General features: G+C 61.7%; 2 protein-coding genes across 5 annotated transcripts in view; one reads left to right on the forward strand and one right to left on the reverse strand.

Annotated features, from left to right (window-relative positions):
• Positions 1 to 1,963: 1,963 nt before the first annotated feature.
• Positions 1,964 to 11,525, forward strand: YKT6 (YKT6 v-SNARE homolog). Its single transcript, XM_027574371.2, has 7 exons — positions 1,964 to 2,118; positions 4,319 to 4,401; positions 6,295 to 6,395; positions 7,013 to 7,117; positions 7,392 to 7,457; positions 9,251 to 9,352; positions 9,958 to 11,525. The coding sequence occupies exons 1-7, from the start codon at positions 2,015 to 2,017 to the stop codon at positions 9,991 to 9,993; spliced, it is 597 nt and encodes a 198-aa protein (XP_027430172.1). The 5' UTR covers positions 1,964 to 2,014; the 3' UTR covers positions 9,994 to 11,525.
• Positions 11,526 to 12,683: 1,158 nt separating this feature from the next.
• CAMK2B (calcium/calmodulin dependent protein kinase II beta) overlaps positions 12,684 to 16,467 on the reverse strand; it is a 79,389-nt gene continuing 75,605 nt past the window's right edge. For all 4 annotated transcript variants that reach the window (XM_027574153.2, XM_027574152.2, XM_027574151.2 and 1 more), the window contains 4 exons: positions 15,238 to 15,313; positions 15,023 to 15,117; positions 14,625 to 14,859; positions 12,684 to 14,408 (listed from right to left, as the gene is read on the reverse strand). In XM_027574153.2, coding sequence (XP_027429954.1) covers positions 14,627 to 14,859; positions 15,023 to 15,117; positions 15,238 to 15,313 — 404 coding nt within the window. In that variant the 3' untranslated portion in view covers positions 12,684 to 14,408; positions 14,625 to 14,626. The remainder of the gene's footprint in view (positions 14,409 to 14,624; positions 14,860 to 15,022; positions 15,118 to 15,237; positions 15,314 to 16,467) is intronic.

The raw sequence follows: 16,467 nt of genomic DNA on the forward strand, positions 1-16,467 counted from the left end.
CGAGTTGGGTGACAGCTGGGTGATGGAGTGGAAGGTGGACTTGCTTCTCAGTAAGAGGGATGATGGGGTTGGGGAGTTTGCAACCACACAGACAGAGAGGTGGAGGCGGGCCCGGGCCAGAGAGGAGGGGAGAGCCTCCAGGAGTGGAGCTGGGCTGTGCTCGGTGTTGTGGTGTTGACTCGCAATTTCCTTGACCTGAATCTGTTTCTCTGTCTGTAAGGTGCTGATAAAATCCTGCTCTCTTCTGTGAGGTCTGAATGAGGTAGCACATGGGGAGTGCTTGGTGTAAGGCCAACAGTAAGACACCCACCAGTATGGGACAAGTGAACACATTTAAATCTATTCCAAGCAAGAACTGCCCTCCTTTGTCCCTTTGAACAACTTTCAGTGGAGAAGGAGAAAAGGGGCTCCGGGGATTTTCTCCAGCAACGGCTGTCGCCCGCCCCCTATAGGACAACGGTATGAGCACAGCATCTTGGGACCCCGCCTGGCCTGCTGGTGAGCCTGTGTCTGTGGGTGACTGGCCTGATGTGGGCCAGTGTCTGTTCTTGATGTTTTGCACCCAAACGGGGGATGTGGAAAAGTCCTCTCCACGCTCTACACTTGAAGAAATCCAGGGAAGAGGGCTGGTCAGGGGGCAGGTGGCAGGACCTTCCTTCAGACACAGAAACATTTTTCTCTCCTCCTCGGGGCATATTTGCCGACGTCTGGAGACATTCTTGCTTGCCAGATGGCGGATGAGGTGCTACTGGTATCTAGTGGGTACGGGGCCTGAGATGCTACCTACACTGCATGGGATGGCCCCCAAGAACTGGGGACAAGCCCCCATTATCCAACCAAAACATGAATAGTGCTGGGGCTGAGAAACCCCGATTAAGAGTAATGTGTGGAGTGATGCTGTTGGTTCTTCAAACAGGCTGTCTCTTCCCATCACCTCAGATCTGGCTGCTTCTAGCATGACTGTGTAAGCTCACTGCCAAATGCCAAAGACCAAGTTCCCTTTTATGTGGCCTGTGAGATGCCGATTACATAATACCATGTAATAAACAAGAAATGGGCAAGACGTGGAACTCTGATGGCGCTCTGCCGCATTCATCCCCGCCCATCGGCAAAGCATTACTTCAACATCTCAAGGCAAACGAGGCCTTCTAAGTCACCGTGCACCGGGCTGATGGCGAAGTGTGCAGCGGATTTCCTGTGCTTTTGTTGTGACGCATCCCTGCTACCCTGTGAGGTCAGCCGCCTCCTACAGCCGTGCCCAGACCGGTGGCGGGCCGGCCCAGGAAGCCCGTGCGCCTGCAGGCTGGGGCTGAGGGGTCCTGTGGAGCAGCGGCGGGACGCAGAGCTTGCCCTCACATCCCCGCAGGAGCCTCTAGAAGGAAAGTTTCCTGCCCTTCACTTTTAGGAGCTTGGGTTTACGAAGTACAGGAAGGCAGTCCCCCCATAACTCAGAGCTCCTCTCTGGGGTTCCCAGAGCACCGGCGTGTGGGTGCTGCTCTGGGTGTGTTGTCAGGAGCTGCCCAGGACGGCCTGGGGCAGTCTGGCAGGGGAGGACTCAGGGCACCCCAAGAGGGAGGGGTGGTAGGCCCCGGCGGGGGCGGGACACCCCGAGAGGGAGAGGGGAGGCCCCGGAAGGGACCGGACGCCCCAGGAGGGAGACGGACAAGCCCGGGAGAACTCCGGACGTCGCGGGAGGGAGGGGGCGGCCCCACACAGGCCAGAGGGGCGGGGCCGGGCGCAGGCGCAGGCGCAGGCGCTGCGCTGTCCTCCCCCCGCCCCTCCCATCCCACCGCCTTCGTGTTTCCGGCCGCTCATTTCTGCGTCCGGGGCACGAGAACTCTGCGTTGGGGCTCGGGCGGCGGCCCCTGGCCGGAACCGGAAGTCGACCCCGAGCCAGGCGGGGTAGCCGGCGTCCGACCCGTCAGCAGCCTGTGGCGGTCTCCAGGGGCGGCGGCCGCGCTGCTCCCCGCGAGCCGGTCCCGCGGGCGGGCGGGCGGCCCGAGGGCGCGGCACCATGAAGCTGTACAGCCTCAGCGTCCTGTACAAAGGCAAGCCCAAGGCGGTGCTGCTCAAAGCCGCGTACGACGTGTCCTCCTTCAGCTTCTTCCAGAGGTCCAGGTGCGCGGGCCCGGGCGGCGGGGCCCCGGGGCTCGGGGGAGGCCCGCGAGGTGGGGGGCGGGGCGCCTCCGGTCAGGGGGGCCTCGGGGTCCGGGGAGGCGTGGGGGCGGGGGCGTGGGGCGGGGCCCTGGGGGTCGGCGATGGCCCGGGGGTCGGCGTCGGGTGGACCGGGGTTCGCCCTCCCGCATGGAGCCCTGAAATGGCCTCTTGCTGCGTGCGTGGACTGGCCCTGCGAGGAACCCGCCTTCTTCCGTTGGGGAAGGGCTTATGCTCCACTAGAATATTGGTTTTGAGCTCAGTGTTTTCCAAATTCTCGTCGTCGTAGAATCGCAAGGAGGCTTCGAATAAGTACAGATTGCCCAGATTCACGCTCAGACGTGGAGGCCCAGAGATGTGTATTTTAAACCGATGCCTTTCTCCCAGTGATCCTAACCCCGGCGGCTTAGGGGCCACACCTGGAGAGCCAGTTTGTGTGATCTGATGGGGTTTTCCCGCAGTTCAGTAGGAGAGGTATCGGTATGCTCCGTCTTACGGATGAAGTCGTGAGGCCGCAAGAAATTATACCACAGCCAGCCAGGAGTCAAACTCAAATATTATGTTTTTTCTGGTTAAGCTCTGATGGTGCAAGAAGGTGTGTGCTGAAGATTGGGAAGGAAGCACGGGACGCGTAGGGCTTACAAGCGTCTTAAGTGTCTCGACGCCTTAATTGCAAGGAGGTGTGTGCGCGGGATGCTGCAGACGTTCAGCCCGTTGGTGGGAGGGGTGGGGGGGCTCAGGCACCGACAGAGAAGGACCCCGCGGGCTCCAAGCCCAGTGGACGCTGCCATCTGGCTCTGTCCTCACCGCTTCTGGGCAGTTGTTGTTCTTGGTCAGAGTGTTCTGCTGGCAGGATCGAAAACAGTTCCTGTTGTTGTTTCGTGGAAACGTTTAGCCTCTTTTGGGGCCTTCGGGAAGTATCTTCTGGATGCCTGGCTTTCTCCGCCGCGGCCTCTGCTCAGTTCTGTGTCGTCGGTTTTCTGTGACGGAACGTTTGGTGCCAACCTGGCTGTTTCTCTTCTTCGTTGCCCGTGTACACCGAGGGTGCTCATAGGTTTCGGTGTAGGACCTTCGCCTCACTGCTTTGGGGTACCCCTGCCAGTTCGTGATGGCTGACACACTCGGTCCTCTGGGCTCGCCCCCACTAGCACCTCTCAAAGCAGCATGTGGTCCCGGCCTCTCACCTCCATTCTTCCTGCCTCGCGGCTACCAGACCCCGAGCTATAAAACCTTCAGATGGGTCTCCAGCTTTTCTCGCCCCTGTGTGCAGACTTGTGCGACGAATGTAAGTCCCCCTGTGTCTGGACACAGTCGTGCTGTGAGCTGTGTCTCTGCTTGGTTTTACTGCAAGGACTTCTTTCTTTGGAGACTTTTTCTCGGTGGGACGATTTTGATCACATCTCTCTCTCGCAGGAATGTTGGGCACCAGGTATGGTGCTAAGTGCCGTACACTCCCCACAGTGAACGTGGATTTTGTGGGTTTGGCATGGGGCAGTAAGTAACGGGCTTGGAGGTCACACGGCTCCCAGCCGGGGACGTGCACTCCGCGGCCGGAAGTCTTCACTCCACAGAGGGGTTGCCAGAGAGTCTCGTGAGCCAAACTGTTGTCACCTGTGACTCTCCCATTCTGGCCCATTTCTCTGTTGGGCCCATGAGTGTCCTTGTCCCTCTCAGCCTTTGTACAGGTCACTTCCTCTTTCTCCTTGGCCGGGTGGTTGCCTTGCAGAGTGCCCTGGATGGGACGCCAGGATGAGCCAGCATGCCTGAGGCCATGTTGCATGCCGTAGCCTGCGTTCACTGCAGACGTGTGTCTCACCACAGCGTGTGGCCTGCGCAGCGGCCGGATCTGGTTGTGCACACGCTGGCTTCTGGTTCTCCCCGTGTCCCAAACTGTGCTCTGACACAGCGTTACCTTGACTAAAGCCTGTAGAAAATCCCCACAAGGGTGGAAGTGAGTTGTCCTGGTGAGTGAGGTAGCAGATAGATGTGGCTTGAATGGCTGTGAGGATTTGTAACAAAACAGCGTCTCTCCTTAGTCACTGAGGTCGGGAGGGAAAGGAAGGAGACCCAGAAGCCGCAGCCCCTTAGTGTCTCCGCTCGGATGTCACCTTCCATGGTGCTGGGGACAAGGTGACAGGAAGAGGTAACGTGTGTTGTTTCTTAGTGTTCAGGAATTCATGACCTTCACAAGTCAGCTGATCGTGGAGCGCTCTGCAAAAGGCAGCCGAGCTTCCGTCAAAGAACAAGGTAAGAGGACCCGCTGCCTCGTGTGTGTGCCGTCCCACTTCGGGCAGCCCGGAGCTCCTCACACAGGCACTGCCCCGCGCGGAGCCTGTCAGGACCCCGCTCCTCTGCCGGCCGGTTCTCTTTTCCCTCCTCTTTGTTCTGTTTACGCACAATTCTGTGCCCACCGTTGGAGTCTGAGCTGCCTGATTCAGTTTTTACCCCAAAGCTTAGACTTGCTTCAGATCGGGGTCTAGCTTTTTTGTGGAGCAGTTAGTGACCTTCCCGAATTCTTCTCTTTCCGCCCACGTTGGACACATCGCAAGCAAGGATTCCCAACGGATGCTCCTTAGGTTTTTGACCAGGAATCTGAAAACGCATTACGTTTTCCTCTTGGCCGTTACCTTTACTTCTTCATAATTCCGGTTTCCTGTAAGAATCTCGAGGCTCTTCTTTGGGAAGCCCGTGTGACACAGACGACTCAGGAAGGACAGCTGTGTCACACAGATCGCGGGAAGCTCACTGGGCAGAGACAGGGCTGCAGCCCTGGAGGCCGTGTGTCGGTGATGCAGATGTCCATTATGCCCGGGGGACGGGGTCCCCCTGTGTGTGCCCTGTGCGGCCTCCCTGTGCCGCCCACACCGCAGAGGTGAGATTGGACTGCGAACACTGCTGTGTGGTCAGTCTCTCTCTGGGCCTGCCTCCCCGGCGATTGCTGAGAGCTGTGTCCTTCAGCACTGAACCAGCCTCTCCGGTTCTGGGGAGTGCGTGCGCTTCGACAGCACATTTGCACTTTGCTTACTTGGGGACGTAGACAGAGCCCAGGGAGCATCGGCGGCCACCCTGACCTTGGCCCTGCTCTCATTTATCACTGCCCTCATCTCACTTCAGGAGCTCACAGTCTCTCTCTCCTCTTTGTTCCCACATGGTTAGCATCAGGCTGTTCTGTGTGAGCGTCGCCGGCATGAGAAGTGTCTCATTTGTCAGCTGTAACCCTTATGTTCCTTTTTCCCTGGGGGTATGGTTAGCTGTATCCTGTCTAAAGCCTTTTGAAAGTGACAAAAATTCATACCGGGGGTTGAGGACTATTTTGTAGAAGCCCTGTACAGACTGAACCGTTGGATAATTTGATGACTTTTGCACAGTAATACTGAGAGCACAGCCAGCAGGGCTGAATTTTTTTGTAGGTGGACCTTCTCTCTTCTCCTCTCCCCTCTCCCTCCCTCCCTCCCTCCCTCCCTCACCCCCTCACCCCTCCAGCCCACCACAGCAGGAAACCTGATGCCCCAAGAGGTGATTTCCTTATACAGGGCCACTCTCCTAGGAACTTTTTTTTTTTTTAAGATTTTATTTATTTATTTGACAGACAGCAAGAGAGGGAACACAAGTAGGGGGAGTGGGAGAGGGAGAAGCAGGCTTCGCGCAGAGCAGGGAGCCCGATGTGGGACTCAATCCCAGGACCCCGGGATCACGACCTGAGCCGAAGGCAGACGTTTAATGACTGAGCCACCCAGGTGCCCCCTCGTAGGGATTTTTAAGCAGTTGGAGGCTGCTGGTCTTGTCCGGGGTCTCCAGCTCAGGAGCAGGACAGAGCATCTGAGAGTTGCGGCTCTCGGAGACACGGCCAAGCTGGAGCTGGGGCTCCAGGATGTGACTGGGAAATGCAGCGTCCCCTGGGCAGTTTTCTGCACCCCCTGGTGGCTCTTTTAGAGCCTGGCTTTGTGCGCGGGGCCTCTGGGCATTTACTCGTCCTAAGCTGGTGTTGGGCGGTGCTGGTGGCAGCGCTTCGTCCTGCGCGCTGTTCTGTGTGAGTCTCACTGAGCCACCAGGCAAGGGCTCAGCAACGTGATGCCTTCACAATCGGTGAGGATGTCTAAAGCCCTCACGTCACCCTGCACGTGTCTAACCTCTCCCTAGAATATCTGTGCCACGTCTACGTGCGAAACGACAGTCTCGCGGGAGTGGTCATTGCTGACAGCGAGTACCCGTCCCGGGTAGCCTTTACCTTACTGGAGAAGGTGAGTTGGCAGTGTGGCCAGGCTGGCCTTGGCCACCACTCTGGCCACTCTTCCTGCCTCTGCCTTCCCCGGGGGTGACTGTGGTTCCTGCGAGCCGCAGCCAACTCTGTGCTCGGCCCGGTGGCCACCCCCCTCCATCAGGCCATCCCTGCGCCCCGGATGCTCCTTTCCCCCAAGTGGGTCCGGCTCCACCATGGGGCTGAGCGCCACAGTGCTCGTCAGAAACCTCTCGAGGATGCTGGCCTCTGGCCTCGCTGAGCACTGATCCTTTCACGAGCACATGAGATCTGCTGGTTGCTTCAACCCAAAGGATCTAGTTCCTTTTTGAAGAACTGTTTGGGAAAATGAGAGGGAAGGGACCTTTTCTCCTAGAATCGTATAACCCGATAAAAGTGGAGACAGGTAGTTTAAAATTCTGATACTTTTATTTTTCTCCAGATGAGATTCGTGTCAGGTTGGTACACTTCATTTTTAATTGCCAGAAATCTTAAAAACTTGAGCCTAGATTTGCCCCTGGCCATGAGCTGTGCTCCTCCTCCCGGAGCCTGACAGCCTCTCTCGGGCTCTCCGTTCAGGTTCCGTGGCTGCGGGTGCTGATGGGCTCCTCTGTCCTGCAGGTACTAGACGAGTTCTCCAAGCACGTGGACAGGATAGAGTGGCCAGTCGGATCCCCTGCTAGCATCAACTACACGGCCCTAGACGGCCACCTGAGTCGGTACCAGGTAGGGTGGACAGAAGCTGCCAGGAGCGGAGCGGCCCTGTGGGTCGTGGCTCTGGGCGACTTCCTGGCAGCCTTGGTGTCGGTGTCCCCCTGAAACATGCAGGGCTCACACTGAGACCTGGAACCTGAGCTCCACGGCGGGCTTTCTCCTCTGTGTTGTGTGTGTGAGCAGCCTGTGGTTGGTGAACTTGGCAAACCCTGTCCAGCTCCCTTGGTTTGAGCTTTGTTTCCAGGTGGTCATTGTACTCCTGATGTTGTTTTGGGCTCTTCCCTAGAACCCCCGAGAAGCTGACCCCATGACTAAAGTGCAGGCTGAGCTGGATGAGACCAAAATCATTCTGGTAAGCGGGAGCAGGGGTGAGTGCGTCCTGGAGCTGGGGCGGCGGCGGGGGGCCAGGCACACAGTCAGGCTTGGGGTTGGGGGAGCCCTCATGCAAATGCTTCGCTGGAAGGGGTGGTTGCCTGCCTCTCTCCCCGAGCGTCCGAGGCCCCAAAGCCAGACGGCCCAGGTGACCCCGGGTCTATGCTGCCTGCACCCGTCTGGGTGCAACACCCCTGTTGCACGAGAGCCCCAGCCGAGACCTGGTGTGGCCACGATCCCTCCCCGCTGTGACGGTGTCCGTTCTGGGCTTTGCTTCCCTGCTGCTGCTGCCCGCCCCCCGCCGTTGGTCTCCAAGCCCAGCAGGTGCCTCCCTCGCGGTGTGGGCTCTGGGGGCAGGAGAAGCCACTCGTGCTCACTAAACACAGACCGGGGGTCCTCGGGCCCGGTCAGGAGAGCAGGAAGCCCGCATCTTCCCTGAGCGCTCGGCTGGTCTGTAGCTGCTGCTGCAGCATTTCCCTCCCTCTCCTTCTCTGGCTGTCTCTCTTCCTCCCTCTCTGTTCCTCCTTCTCTCTCTCTCTCTCTGTAATTCCAAGCTCTCTTTGGCACTCGCTGGGTCTGTTCTCTCCTCAAGTTTGGTCCCGTGGCCTCTGCCTGGTCACTGGTCCCTGGCTTCCCACCTGCCACCATTGTGTCCGGGCAGTAGCCACCGATCTGTGGTTCTTCCGCTTACCGTCCCCCAGGAGCTCTCAGGAAAGCTCTGGGGTCAAGTGCACACTGCCTGGCGCCCGTGCAGGTGCCCCACGCGCCGGCCTCCCGGGCGCCGCCGCGCGGTCACGACCAGTGCACGCGTCTTCCTGACGGGCGTGTGAGCCCTCAGGACCGGGAGCTTGTCCTTATCCACCCCCGCTCCCAGTAGGTGGCGGACGTGGGACACCAAAGCCCAGCAGGTAGTGAACCTGAAGTGAGTGGCAAAGGTGCCCAGAAAACCCCTGCGGGCTCTGGCTCGGCCTTCGTGCTCTGTGCCGTCTCCTGGGGTCAGACGCTGGCCTGGGCAGGACCCAGGAAGCTGCGTTCTGCGGAAACCGTCGGGGCGGCGGTGGGGTGGGGGGGCGCTGCAGACATCATGCTGCGAATGATGTGGTTTGGGGGCTGTGGATTGGAAGTGAGGTGTGAGGGTCTTCAGGTGTCTCCGTCTCTCTTCACGGGCTTCTCTGCGTGTTCTCACTGAGCCGCGGCCCTGCGCGCCCCTGGGCCGTTCTGTTCCCTGAACGCGGGCGGCCGGCGTGGCGGTGGCCCCCAGTGCCCGCAGAAACGGGCTTGCCGGCTGTGCTGCCTCCCCGTGCGGCCCTTCGCCTCGTTCACTGCTCGCGCCAGCAGCCGGAGCCATGAGCTCTGTGTAGAGAGAGACAACGGTTTCGCTTGTTCCCCCTCCTGGGCCGGTTCCTGTTCGCGTACCCAGGTTTGCGCCTCTTGCTCCAATGAAGCCCGAGAGGGGCCCGCAGGTGCTCCGGCGACGGCCGTCTGTGCAGGCCCTCCCCGAGTGCGGCGTTGGGACAGGGGTCCCTTCAGGCAGCGGGAGGCGGTGTGTCCAGTGGGAGTCCGCGTGTGTACCGTGGCTGTGAGTGTGGTGGTCTGAGCCTGCGCTGGGGGGTCCCCCGGAATGGGCTCCGGGTCCTGCTCGGCTGGGACGCTCCCGACGCTCACGTGGGGGGAGGAGCCCACAAGAGAAGCGCCTCCTGTGACCAAAGCGCAGGAAGGGCTCGTGTCCACTTGCTTCGTGGACACAGAGCGTCTGCTTGTTTCTGTGTCCAGCACAACACCATGGAGTCTCTGCTGGAGCGAGGGGAGAGGCTAGACGACCTGGTGTCCAAGTCCGAAGTGCTGGGAACACAGTCCAAAGCCTTCTATAAGACAGTGAGTGCTGGCCATCCCGCGGGCTCCCACCACCAGATGAGTCCCTAGGACATTCGGGGATGCGTGGGGAGAGCAGAGGGGGTGGTCCAGGTCTGGCAGTAGTGCAGGGTCTCTCGCACGCGGGGGGAGCCGACGTGGGCAGAGGCCCGCCCCCCCCCCCCCCCCCCAGCTCCGGCTGCTTTCCCCACGCCCCCGGCTTCACACTTTCCTGTTGCCCGCTGAGCGGTGAGGCCCCCAGGCTTCCCAGAGCGGCCCTTCACCTCGGTTCCCTTTGACAGAAGTGGTGCACTGGCATGGCCTGCAGCAGGGCCGGGCACGCACCTGTGCTTTCCTGTGAGCCTGGGAGGGAGACAGCCATGCGGCTCGGCAGGGGGGGGGCGCCTGTGAACCCGTTCTCTAAGGACATTCTCAGAACAACTTCCGTGCATGGGGTCGGGTGGCACTGGGGGACCCGGGCTGGTGCAGAGTCAGAAGCTTGGTCCACCTGCAGGTGCTCCCAGTCCCCCAGCCCACTCCGCGGCCCCTGCCTCCCCCCCCCCCCCCCCAGCCTTTGTGCCGCCATGGGGCTGCCTCTGCCTCTCCAGCCCCGGTGTGTTTCTGTCTAGGCCCGGAAACAGAACTCGTGCTGCGCTATCATGTGATGGCGGCCCGCGGAGGCCCCGTGCCGAGATGGCCCGGCCATCGGCATCAGACCCGCAGCCCCTGGAGAAGCAGAGCCGCCATGGAGAGACCCACGTGGGGACACATTTTCACTTGGGAGCTCCTGGCAGGAACTGAGGGGCCGTGGAAGGGCCTGGGGCTGGGGAACATTCAAACTTATGTGTCTGGTGATTTTTGAAAAGCTCGTTTGAGGCCCCCAAAGGTGTATTCTTGGGCCAGATGAAACCATAAACTCTGAGTGACTCATGTAGATGCTGAAGGGCTCGTCTCTAACCCCTGGGAAACCCGTGGGCCCCCAACTTGTGCAAGGCCCCTGGGGAGGTCGGAGCCAGGCTTGTCGGTCCTCCGTCCGCCTTGGGGTGGTGTTTGTGCGCTGACTGTATTAACACTCCAGTAAAGCCAGGGTGAGCCCCGATTGCAGGGCTGAGGGGGCGGAGCGGGGGGTGAGCAGGCCAGGCCCGTGCTGGGACGAGCCGGGTGCACAGATGACTGACTGCTTGCCGAGGGCACTGCTCATCCACAGGACACACACATCCCTGTGGGGTGGGGGACGTCTGCCCTGCCTCGCAGCTTAGCTTTGCCCGTCAGGTCACAGCAGCGGATACTGTCTCTCTCAACCCGTGTTCGCCTGTCTCTCTGGCAACAAGACTGTTAGCGACCACCTGGGGCCTGTGTGCCTTAGCAAGTGGCCTTTGCTGTGGCCACCGTTCCTGGCCACAAAGACCAGGTACCAGCCATCCCGAGGACTCCCAGTGCCCCCATATGTGGCCTGACCTCCGCAGGAGCACTGCTGAGAAACTACCCCCAGTGGCATGAGCCCCAGCCCTGAGCCCTGCCCACTCCCTCAGGCCTCACTGCCATGTTCCAGACTGCCTTCCCTTGTCCTGCAACGCTTCCTGAGGACGTGAGCTCATGATGCACCCTTGGCACCTGGTCCCCACAGAAGCCCCTGCTGGGGCGGTGTCAGGGTCTCGTTTCCTGGGGTCCTTCCCTGAGCATGCTGGTTCTTGCCCTACCCAAGACGTCCCACTGTCCTGACACAAAGTGCTGGGCCCTGAATTCCCTTGTTTGGACCAGAAGGTGGCACCTACGTGGCTTCAGAGGACCCTCACGCCCCACCCCAGCATGTTTACCCGCCGGCTATCCTGCTCTGGGCACTGCTGGCCAAAGGAGTTGGCCTACTCCTAAAATAGCCTGCCCGAGGGACCCCCTGGAACGCGCAGACCCAACCTGCTCACTGGTGCCCAGGGGGCTGTGACCCCCCCTTACGAAGGACGGTGGTGTCTGACTCCAACTTTGGAGGTCGCTGGGGCGGAGCTGGGGCTGGAGGCGCGGATCTGCAGGGAGGGCTGTGCGGAGGGCGGGGCTGGCTCATGCCCAAACCAGGGTTTCCCCAGCTCCTGTGGTCCCACGTGAAAGCCTTTGGCAAAGAGTGTATTTTGGTAACTGCCGCCTAACTTCTCTGTTCTGAAAGGTTCTTATCTGGATAAAGTTGTCTTTTGAAATTCCAAAATAGTCCTCTGCTTTGTTCGAGCCTCGGGGGCCTCTTTCCTGGGAAGCCTGCCCCTCCCTGTGTGCACCTGCGGGGCAGCGCTGCTCCAGGGGAGGTGGTGGCTGCCTAGACCCGCCCCTGCCGCCGGCCTTTCTAGCAGGAGCCAGCGGGGGGAGCCCTAGAGCCGACCTAGGGGACCTGGCCTGGGGAGCTACCCCACAGCTGCAGCAGCCTGGGCCGCATGGATGGAAACTCTTCAGGTGGGGTGGGGGGTGGGGGGTGGGGCAGCCCTGCAGGTGTGTGGGGGCATCCGTGCCTCCTGGGGTGCGTGCAGGTCAAGGAGTCTCCAGTCTGGTCCCAGTTTAGGGAATGAGTTTGCTAGCGGATCATCAGAGGGTCTGAGGACTTCTCTGCCTATTTCATTGCTGGCCCCGGGCCTTGCTTTCGGCCTTTGTGACCCTGGAAATGAGAAGCAGCCTTGGGATTTCTGGCAGGACCAAGGGCACCAGCTTCTTAGTATGGGGTCTTCTGAGGCCTAGGGAGCTTTGCTCAAAGCAGGGGCCATTTAACAGGGACCAACCGAAGGCTGTCTCACGGGCCCGGCTCCGTAGTCGCCCACCCGGCCCACTGCAGGTCACACCCCACACCTCTGAGCTCAGGAGCCTCCGGGGCGGGGCGGGGCTGCGTTCTGCCTCCCTGGGGAGGCCTGGCCTGGAAAGTGTCCTCGGATTACAGCTGATAGGTGAGTGGAACCCTAGATACTGTGCCTGGACCCACTCTGCCACTCGCTTGAGGGCTGTGTCCTAGATTCTCTGCACCCTGCCCTCGGATCCTCTGCGCTCCCTGGCACGGCCCTTCCTCCTGCGAGCACCTGCCGGGCACCAAGCCACAGTCAAGGGCTCCTAGTCACTGCCGGGGTGCCCTTCTTACCAGAAGTCACTTCCACGAGTGTTTATATCTCGGGTTGTTTTGAGGCCCACATTTCTGTCCCAGGAAAGCACGAGGCCTGAGGTACAGACAAGCATTGGCAGGGCCTGGGGAGCCAGTGTGAAGGGGAGGCTGCCCATCTTCATATGAGGGTGCACCCGGGGTCCGGCAGGGCTGCATGGGGGAGCAGCTGGGCTGGGGGCTGGGGCTCAGGGGGCCCTGGCATGAAGCCCCCAGCTGCACGTGAAGCCGTTTGTCCTGTTTTTCTTTTATTTGCAGTTTCCCGAGACAGAACAAAATAATGATTTTTTACACTTACAAGGCTCAGAAAGAAAAGACAATGGAACTCAGCAAAAAGGGGGGGGGGCGGCCGGCCAGCGCTGTGGGCAGCCGGCCCTCCGCAGAGCGGCCACACCTCCGACATCTAGCTAGACGAGCAGGTGTGGCCTGCTCGAGAGGGGTCATGCAAAAGAACTATCCCCCAGAAAAAGTCCCCAAATTATCCCAGACAGGCAGCTCCGTGGAGATAAGAGGTGAGGGGAGGAGGGGAGGAGGCCCCCGGAGGTGAGGGTGGCCGGGCCACACGCTGTCCCCGGTGAGCTCTGCTGCTGCCCGCGGCCCAGGGAGCCTGGCGGATGTTCACCCTGTGTCCATGGGTGGGGACGGCCGTCCTGAACACAGCCGTGGACGGGCAGGTGAGCGTCCACTCTGAGTGTCTGCTGAGGGACAGTCCCCTTGGAGACCAGCCTCCTGTGTCCCGTTCCCCACTCTGTACCCCTCCCTTGGCTTGATTTGTGGGGGAAGATAAAGAAAATCCTTGTTGCAAATGTGAATTAAGGGGCAGGTATTGGGGCGGCACTGCACCTCTGCGATCACAACCCGACCACCCCACCTGGCCAGCTACCCTGGGCGCTCTCCGCTGCCACCCTACCACGGGGCCCATCCCCGAGCCTCACCACGGTGCCCACCAGCACGCAGGGGGGACCTCGCGCTGGGCCCAGCCTGTCTTCTCATCCTGGGGTCCCTGTCCCACACTGCAGCCTGGAGAGGCCTGGTGGGGGGGGGGTGCCCGCTGCGCCCTGCCCTTCAGGCCCAGGGCAGCCGGCCCTCCCTCTGCTCTGGGCCCGACTCCGAAAGCGCCGTCCGCAAACACCTGCTGTACCCACCGGGAGCCCAGGGCGCCACTCACCCGCCTTCTGACCCCTCTCCCCTTCCTGTGTCTTGACCAAGCCCGGAGCCCCTCTGTGGCCGTACCAGCTGGCGAGGGGGGAGGTGGGCAGAGGGGGAGGCACCCCGAATAGGAGGGAGGCCAGCCCAAAGGTTCCCCTCCCCGATGGGACTGCCGCCAACAGTGTCCTCTCGGCCAGTCTCCCGCCAGGTGTGAGACCTGCCCCCCCCCCGGCCCTGGAGGGACCAGAGCGGGAGCCCTGGGCCCGCGGGGGCGTCTCAGATGGCTCATCGGGGCCCCGGGGGCCGGCCTGGCCTCTGCACTGCTCGTCCATGCTGGGGGCATGAGAGGAAGGGAGGGGAACAGCCGTGCTCGGGTCCCCCTGGCCCCAGGTGGCCGGCACTCCTGACGGCAGCCATGCACGGCGGGGGGATGCAGATCTAACACACACGGGTCCTCGGCCCGGCCCCTGTGGACGCGGTCACTGCCCCACCGGTCCCCGAGGGGCCAGGGGCGGACAGACACATGGAGTGTGGGAGGGGGGTGCCCGTCGGTTCGAAGCCCCACAAATGCCAGTGATTTGTACAGCTTTTTCCTTTGTTTTGTTCTCCTGTTTCATCCAACATCAATTTTGTGTGTGTGTGGTGGTTGTCATCTTGGTGTTAAAAAGAAATCACGTCCGGTCTTGGTTTTCTGCAGACACGGGCACCAGGGGAGGAACGAGGCGGACACAAACATGCGACAGGCAGGCCGCGGGAGGGCGGCCGGGCTCCAAACACCGAGTCTGTCCCGCGAGGCCGGCCGCAGCTCTGAAAGGGGAGCAGGGGGAGCGTGGGGGGTCAGCTCACGTTTGCCGTCCCCCGGAGGAGGGTGTGTGTGGGGAAGGGTCAGCTCTTATGTGCAACACCCCCCCCAACAGGGAGGACTGGCAGAGCAAGGACGGGGTGCTGCCTGCCCGCAGCCCGGGGCGGCTCAGCCCCGGCACCCCGCGCGCCCCCCCGGGGAGGGTCTGCACCGGCACCCACCTTCACTGCAGCGGGGCCACAGGTGCGCCCGAGCAGTGGAAGTGCACGTTCTGCCACTTGCCGTCGCGGCGGTGCCACACACGCGTCTCCTCGGACTGGCTGGTGCGGGGCCGGCCCTGCCCGTCGATGTACTGCGTCAGGCGGATGTAGGCGATGCACGCGGCGTCCTCCCCGATGACGTGCACGTGCGGGTTCAGGATGGTCGTGTGGATGGGTTTGCTGTTCTTGGCCAGCACTGCGGGCAGAGGCAGGGGCTCGCAGGGCGCCCTGGGGAACCTCCGCTTCCGGGAGCACAAGGGAGGGTGGGGGGGGCCGGGGCGGCCTGGAGGTCTTGGGGAGCCCTGCGTTGCTGTTGGGGGGCGCGCCGCCCACGCCCTGCACCCGGCCCCCTGACTCACGGTTCTCGAAGTAGAATCTGTGGAAGTCCATCCCTTCGACCAAATTGCCCAGAGCTTCAGGCTCGAACGAGGTCAGGCCTGGGTCACAGATTTTCCTGGGGGGCAGACCCAGGTGAGGAGAGGCCCCTGCCGCGGCCCGCCCCTCCCTCCACCGCAGGGAAGCCCCCACAGCCCACCCCAGGCCTCCCGGGACCCAGCCCAGATGCCCCGCTCACGCGTAGGCCTCGAAGTCCCCGTTGTTGACGGCCTCGATGAGCTGCTCGGTGATCTTGATGACCTCCTGCTTCCGTGCTGCAGGGACACAGCCACCCAGTGACCGAGGACCACCCCAAGAGGCCCTGCAGAGGGCCTAGGGCAGAGCGTCCCCAGTCCCCACCCGCCTCTCCTCCCCAGGAGGGACCCGCGCCCAATCGGTCCAGCTCACATGGCTCCCTCCAAGGCCACCCACAGGCCCCACGTTTCCAAGTCCACCAAGCCCTGTCTGTCTTACAGAGAAGGTCTGGAGAACGCAGAAAGGGAAGCCAAGCCCACCACGTGGCCCCCAGTGCCTCCGGCCGTGTCCCCTGGGACCGGCCCTCCTGGCTCCTGCCCACCGGGATTCGGCTCACAAACCCTTCTTCGTGAATGCAACACCTCTTTAGAAACACCTAGTCACGAACTATAGAAATGACCCCTGTAAGGGCCGGCTGTGAAGCAGCGAGGGGAGGGTCTGCAGCGTGGGGACTGGGAGCAGGGACCAGGGAGTAGGGCCGAGGAGGAGGAGGACGCGGAGCCTCTCCCTGGAAGCCGCCGGACAGCCGGCCGGCCTCGCACCTGCTCCGGGCCCCACCTGCATGCAGTCCCGGGCCGGGGTGCCCCCCGCGGGCACCACCAGCCCGCCTCACAGCCTCCGTCCCAGGGCTCTGGGCTCCTGCCCGCTTGGCCTCTCCACCACGACAGGCCTGGGGTCCCTGTTGTCTCTCGAACCACAACTTATTTCAGAGAACAGCATAGCCCCACACCCCACGGATTCAAACCTGGACCACTTTCATGGCCACTGAGACTTTTTTAACGAAACAAACCCTTCCAGATATAGTTGTGAACGCCCGTGTCCCTCTAAATCTCATGCTTCACTCCCCCTCCCCAGAGAAGGGCTGTCCTCAGGTGGGTGCTTAGCCGCTTCCGCGCACGTGTATCCACCCTCGACTGCGCACACACGTCGGGTGTGCGCGCACACGGATCCCAGGGAGCTCTTAAAGCAGCAGGCTGACGGTAAGCCTCAGACCCAGCCAGTGCAGGACCCCAGGAGCTCCTCCCCGCGGGCTCCCTCCAGGGGCACGGCGCTTCCAGCAGCTTCCCTGGCTCCCTAGCAGCTCTCTGCCCCTGCGGCTGGGTATCTGTCTGCACGCCAGCCACCAGTGCCACGGGGAACGGCACACGCATGAGCTGATGCGCGGGCTCAAGTC

Source organism: Zalophus californianus, chromosome 12 (genome assembly GCF_009762305.2).
Source record: "Zalophus californianus isolate mZalCal1 chromosome 12, mZalCal1.pri.v2, whole genome shotgun sequence".
NCBI classification, from domain to species: domain Eukaryota; kingdom Metazoa; phylum Chordata; class Mammalia; order Carnivora; family Otariidae; genus Zalophus; species Zalophus californianus.

What these genes read in the sequence shown, in the direction of transcription:
- YKT6 (XM_027574371.2), top strand. Translation starts at nt 2,015, where the DNA reads ATGAAGCTGTACAGCCTCAGCGTCCTGTACAAAGGCAAGCCCAAGGCG. An exon ending in AGCTTCCGTCAAAGAACAAG is followed by an intron (nt 4,402 to 6,294) that starts GTAAGAGGACCC and finishes ACCTCTCCCTAG; the next exon opens with AATATCTGTGCCACGTCTAC. An exon ending in CCAAAGCCTTCTATAAGACA is followed by an intron (nt 9,353 to 9,957) that starts GTGAGTGCTGGC and finishes GTTTCTGTCTAG; the next exon opens with GCCCGGAAACAGAACTCGTG.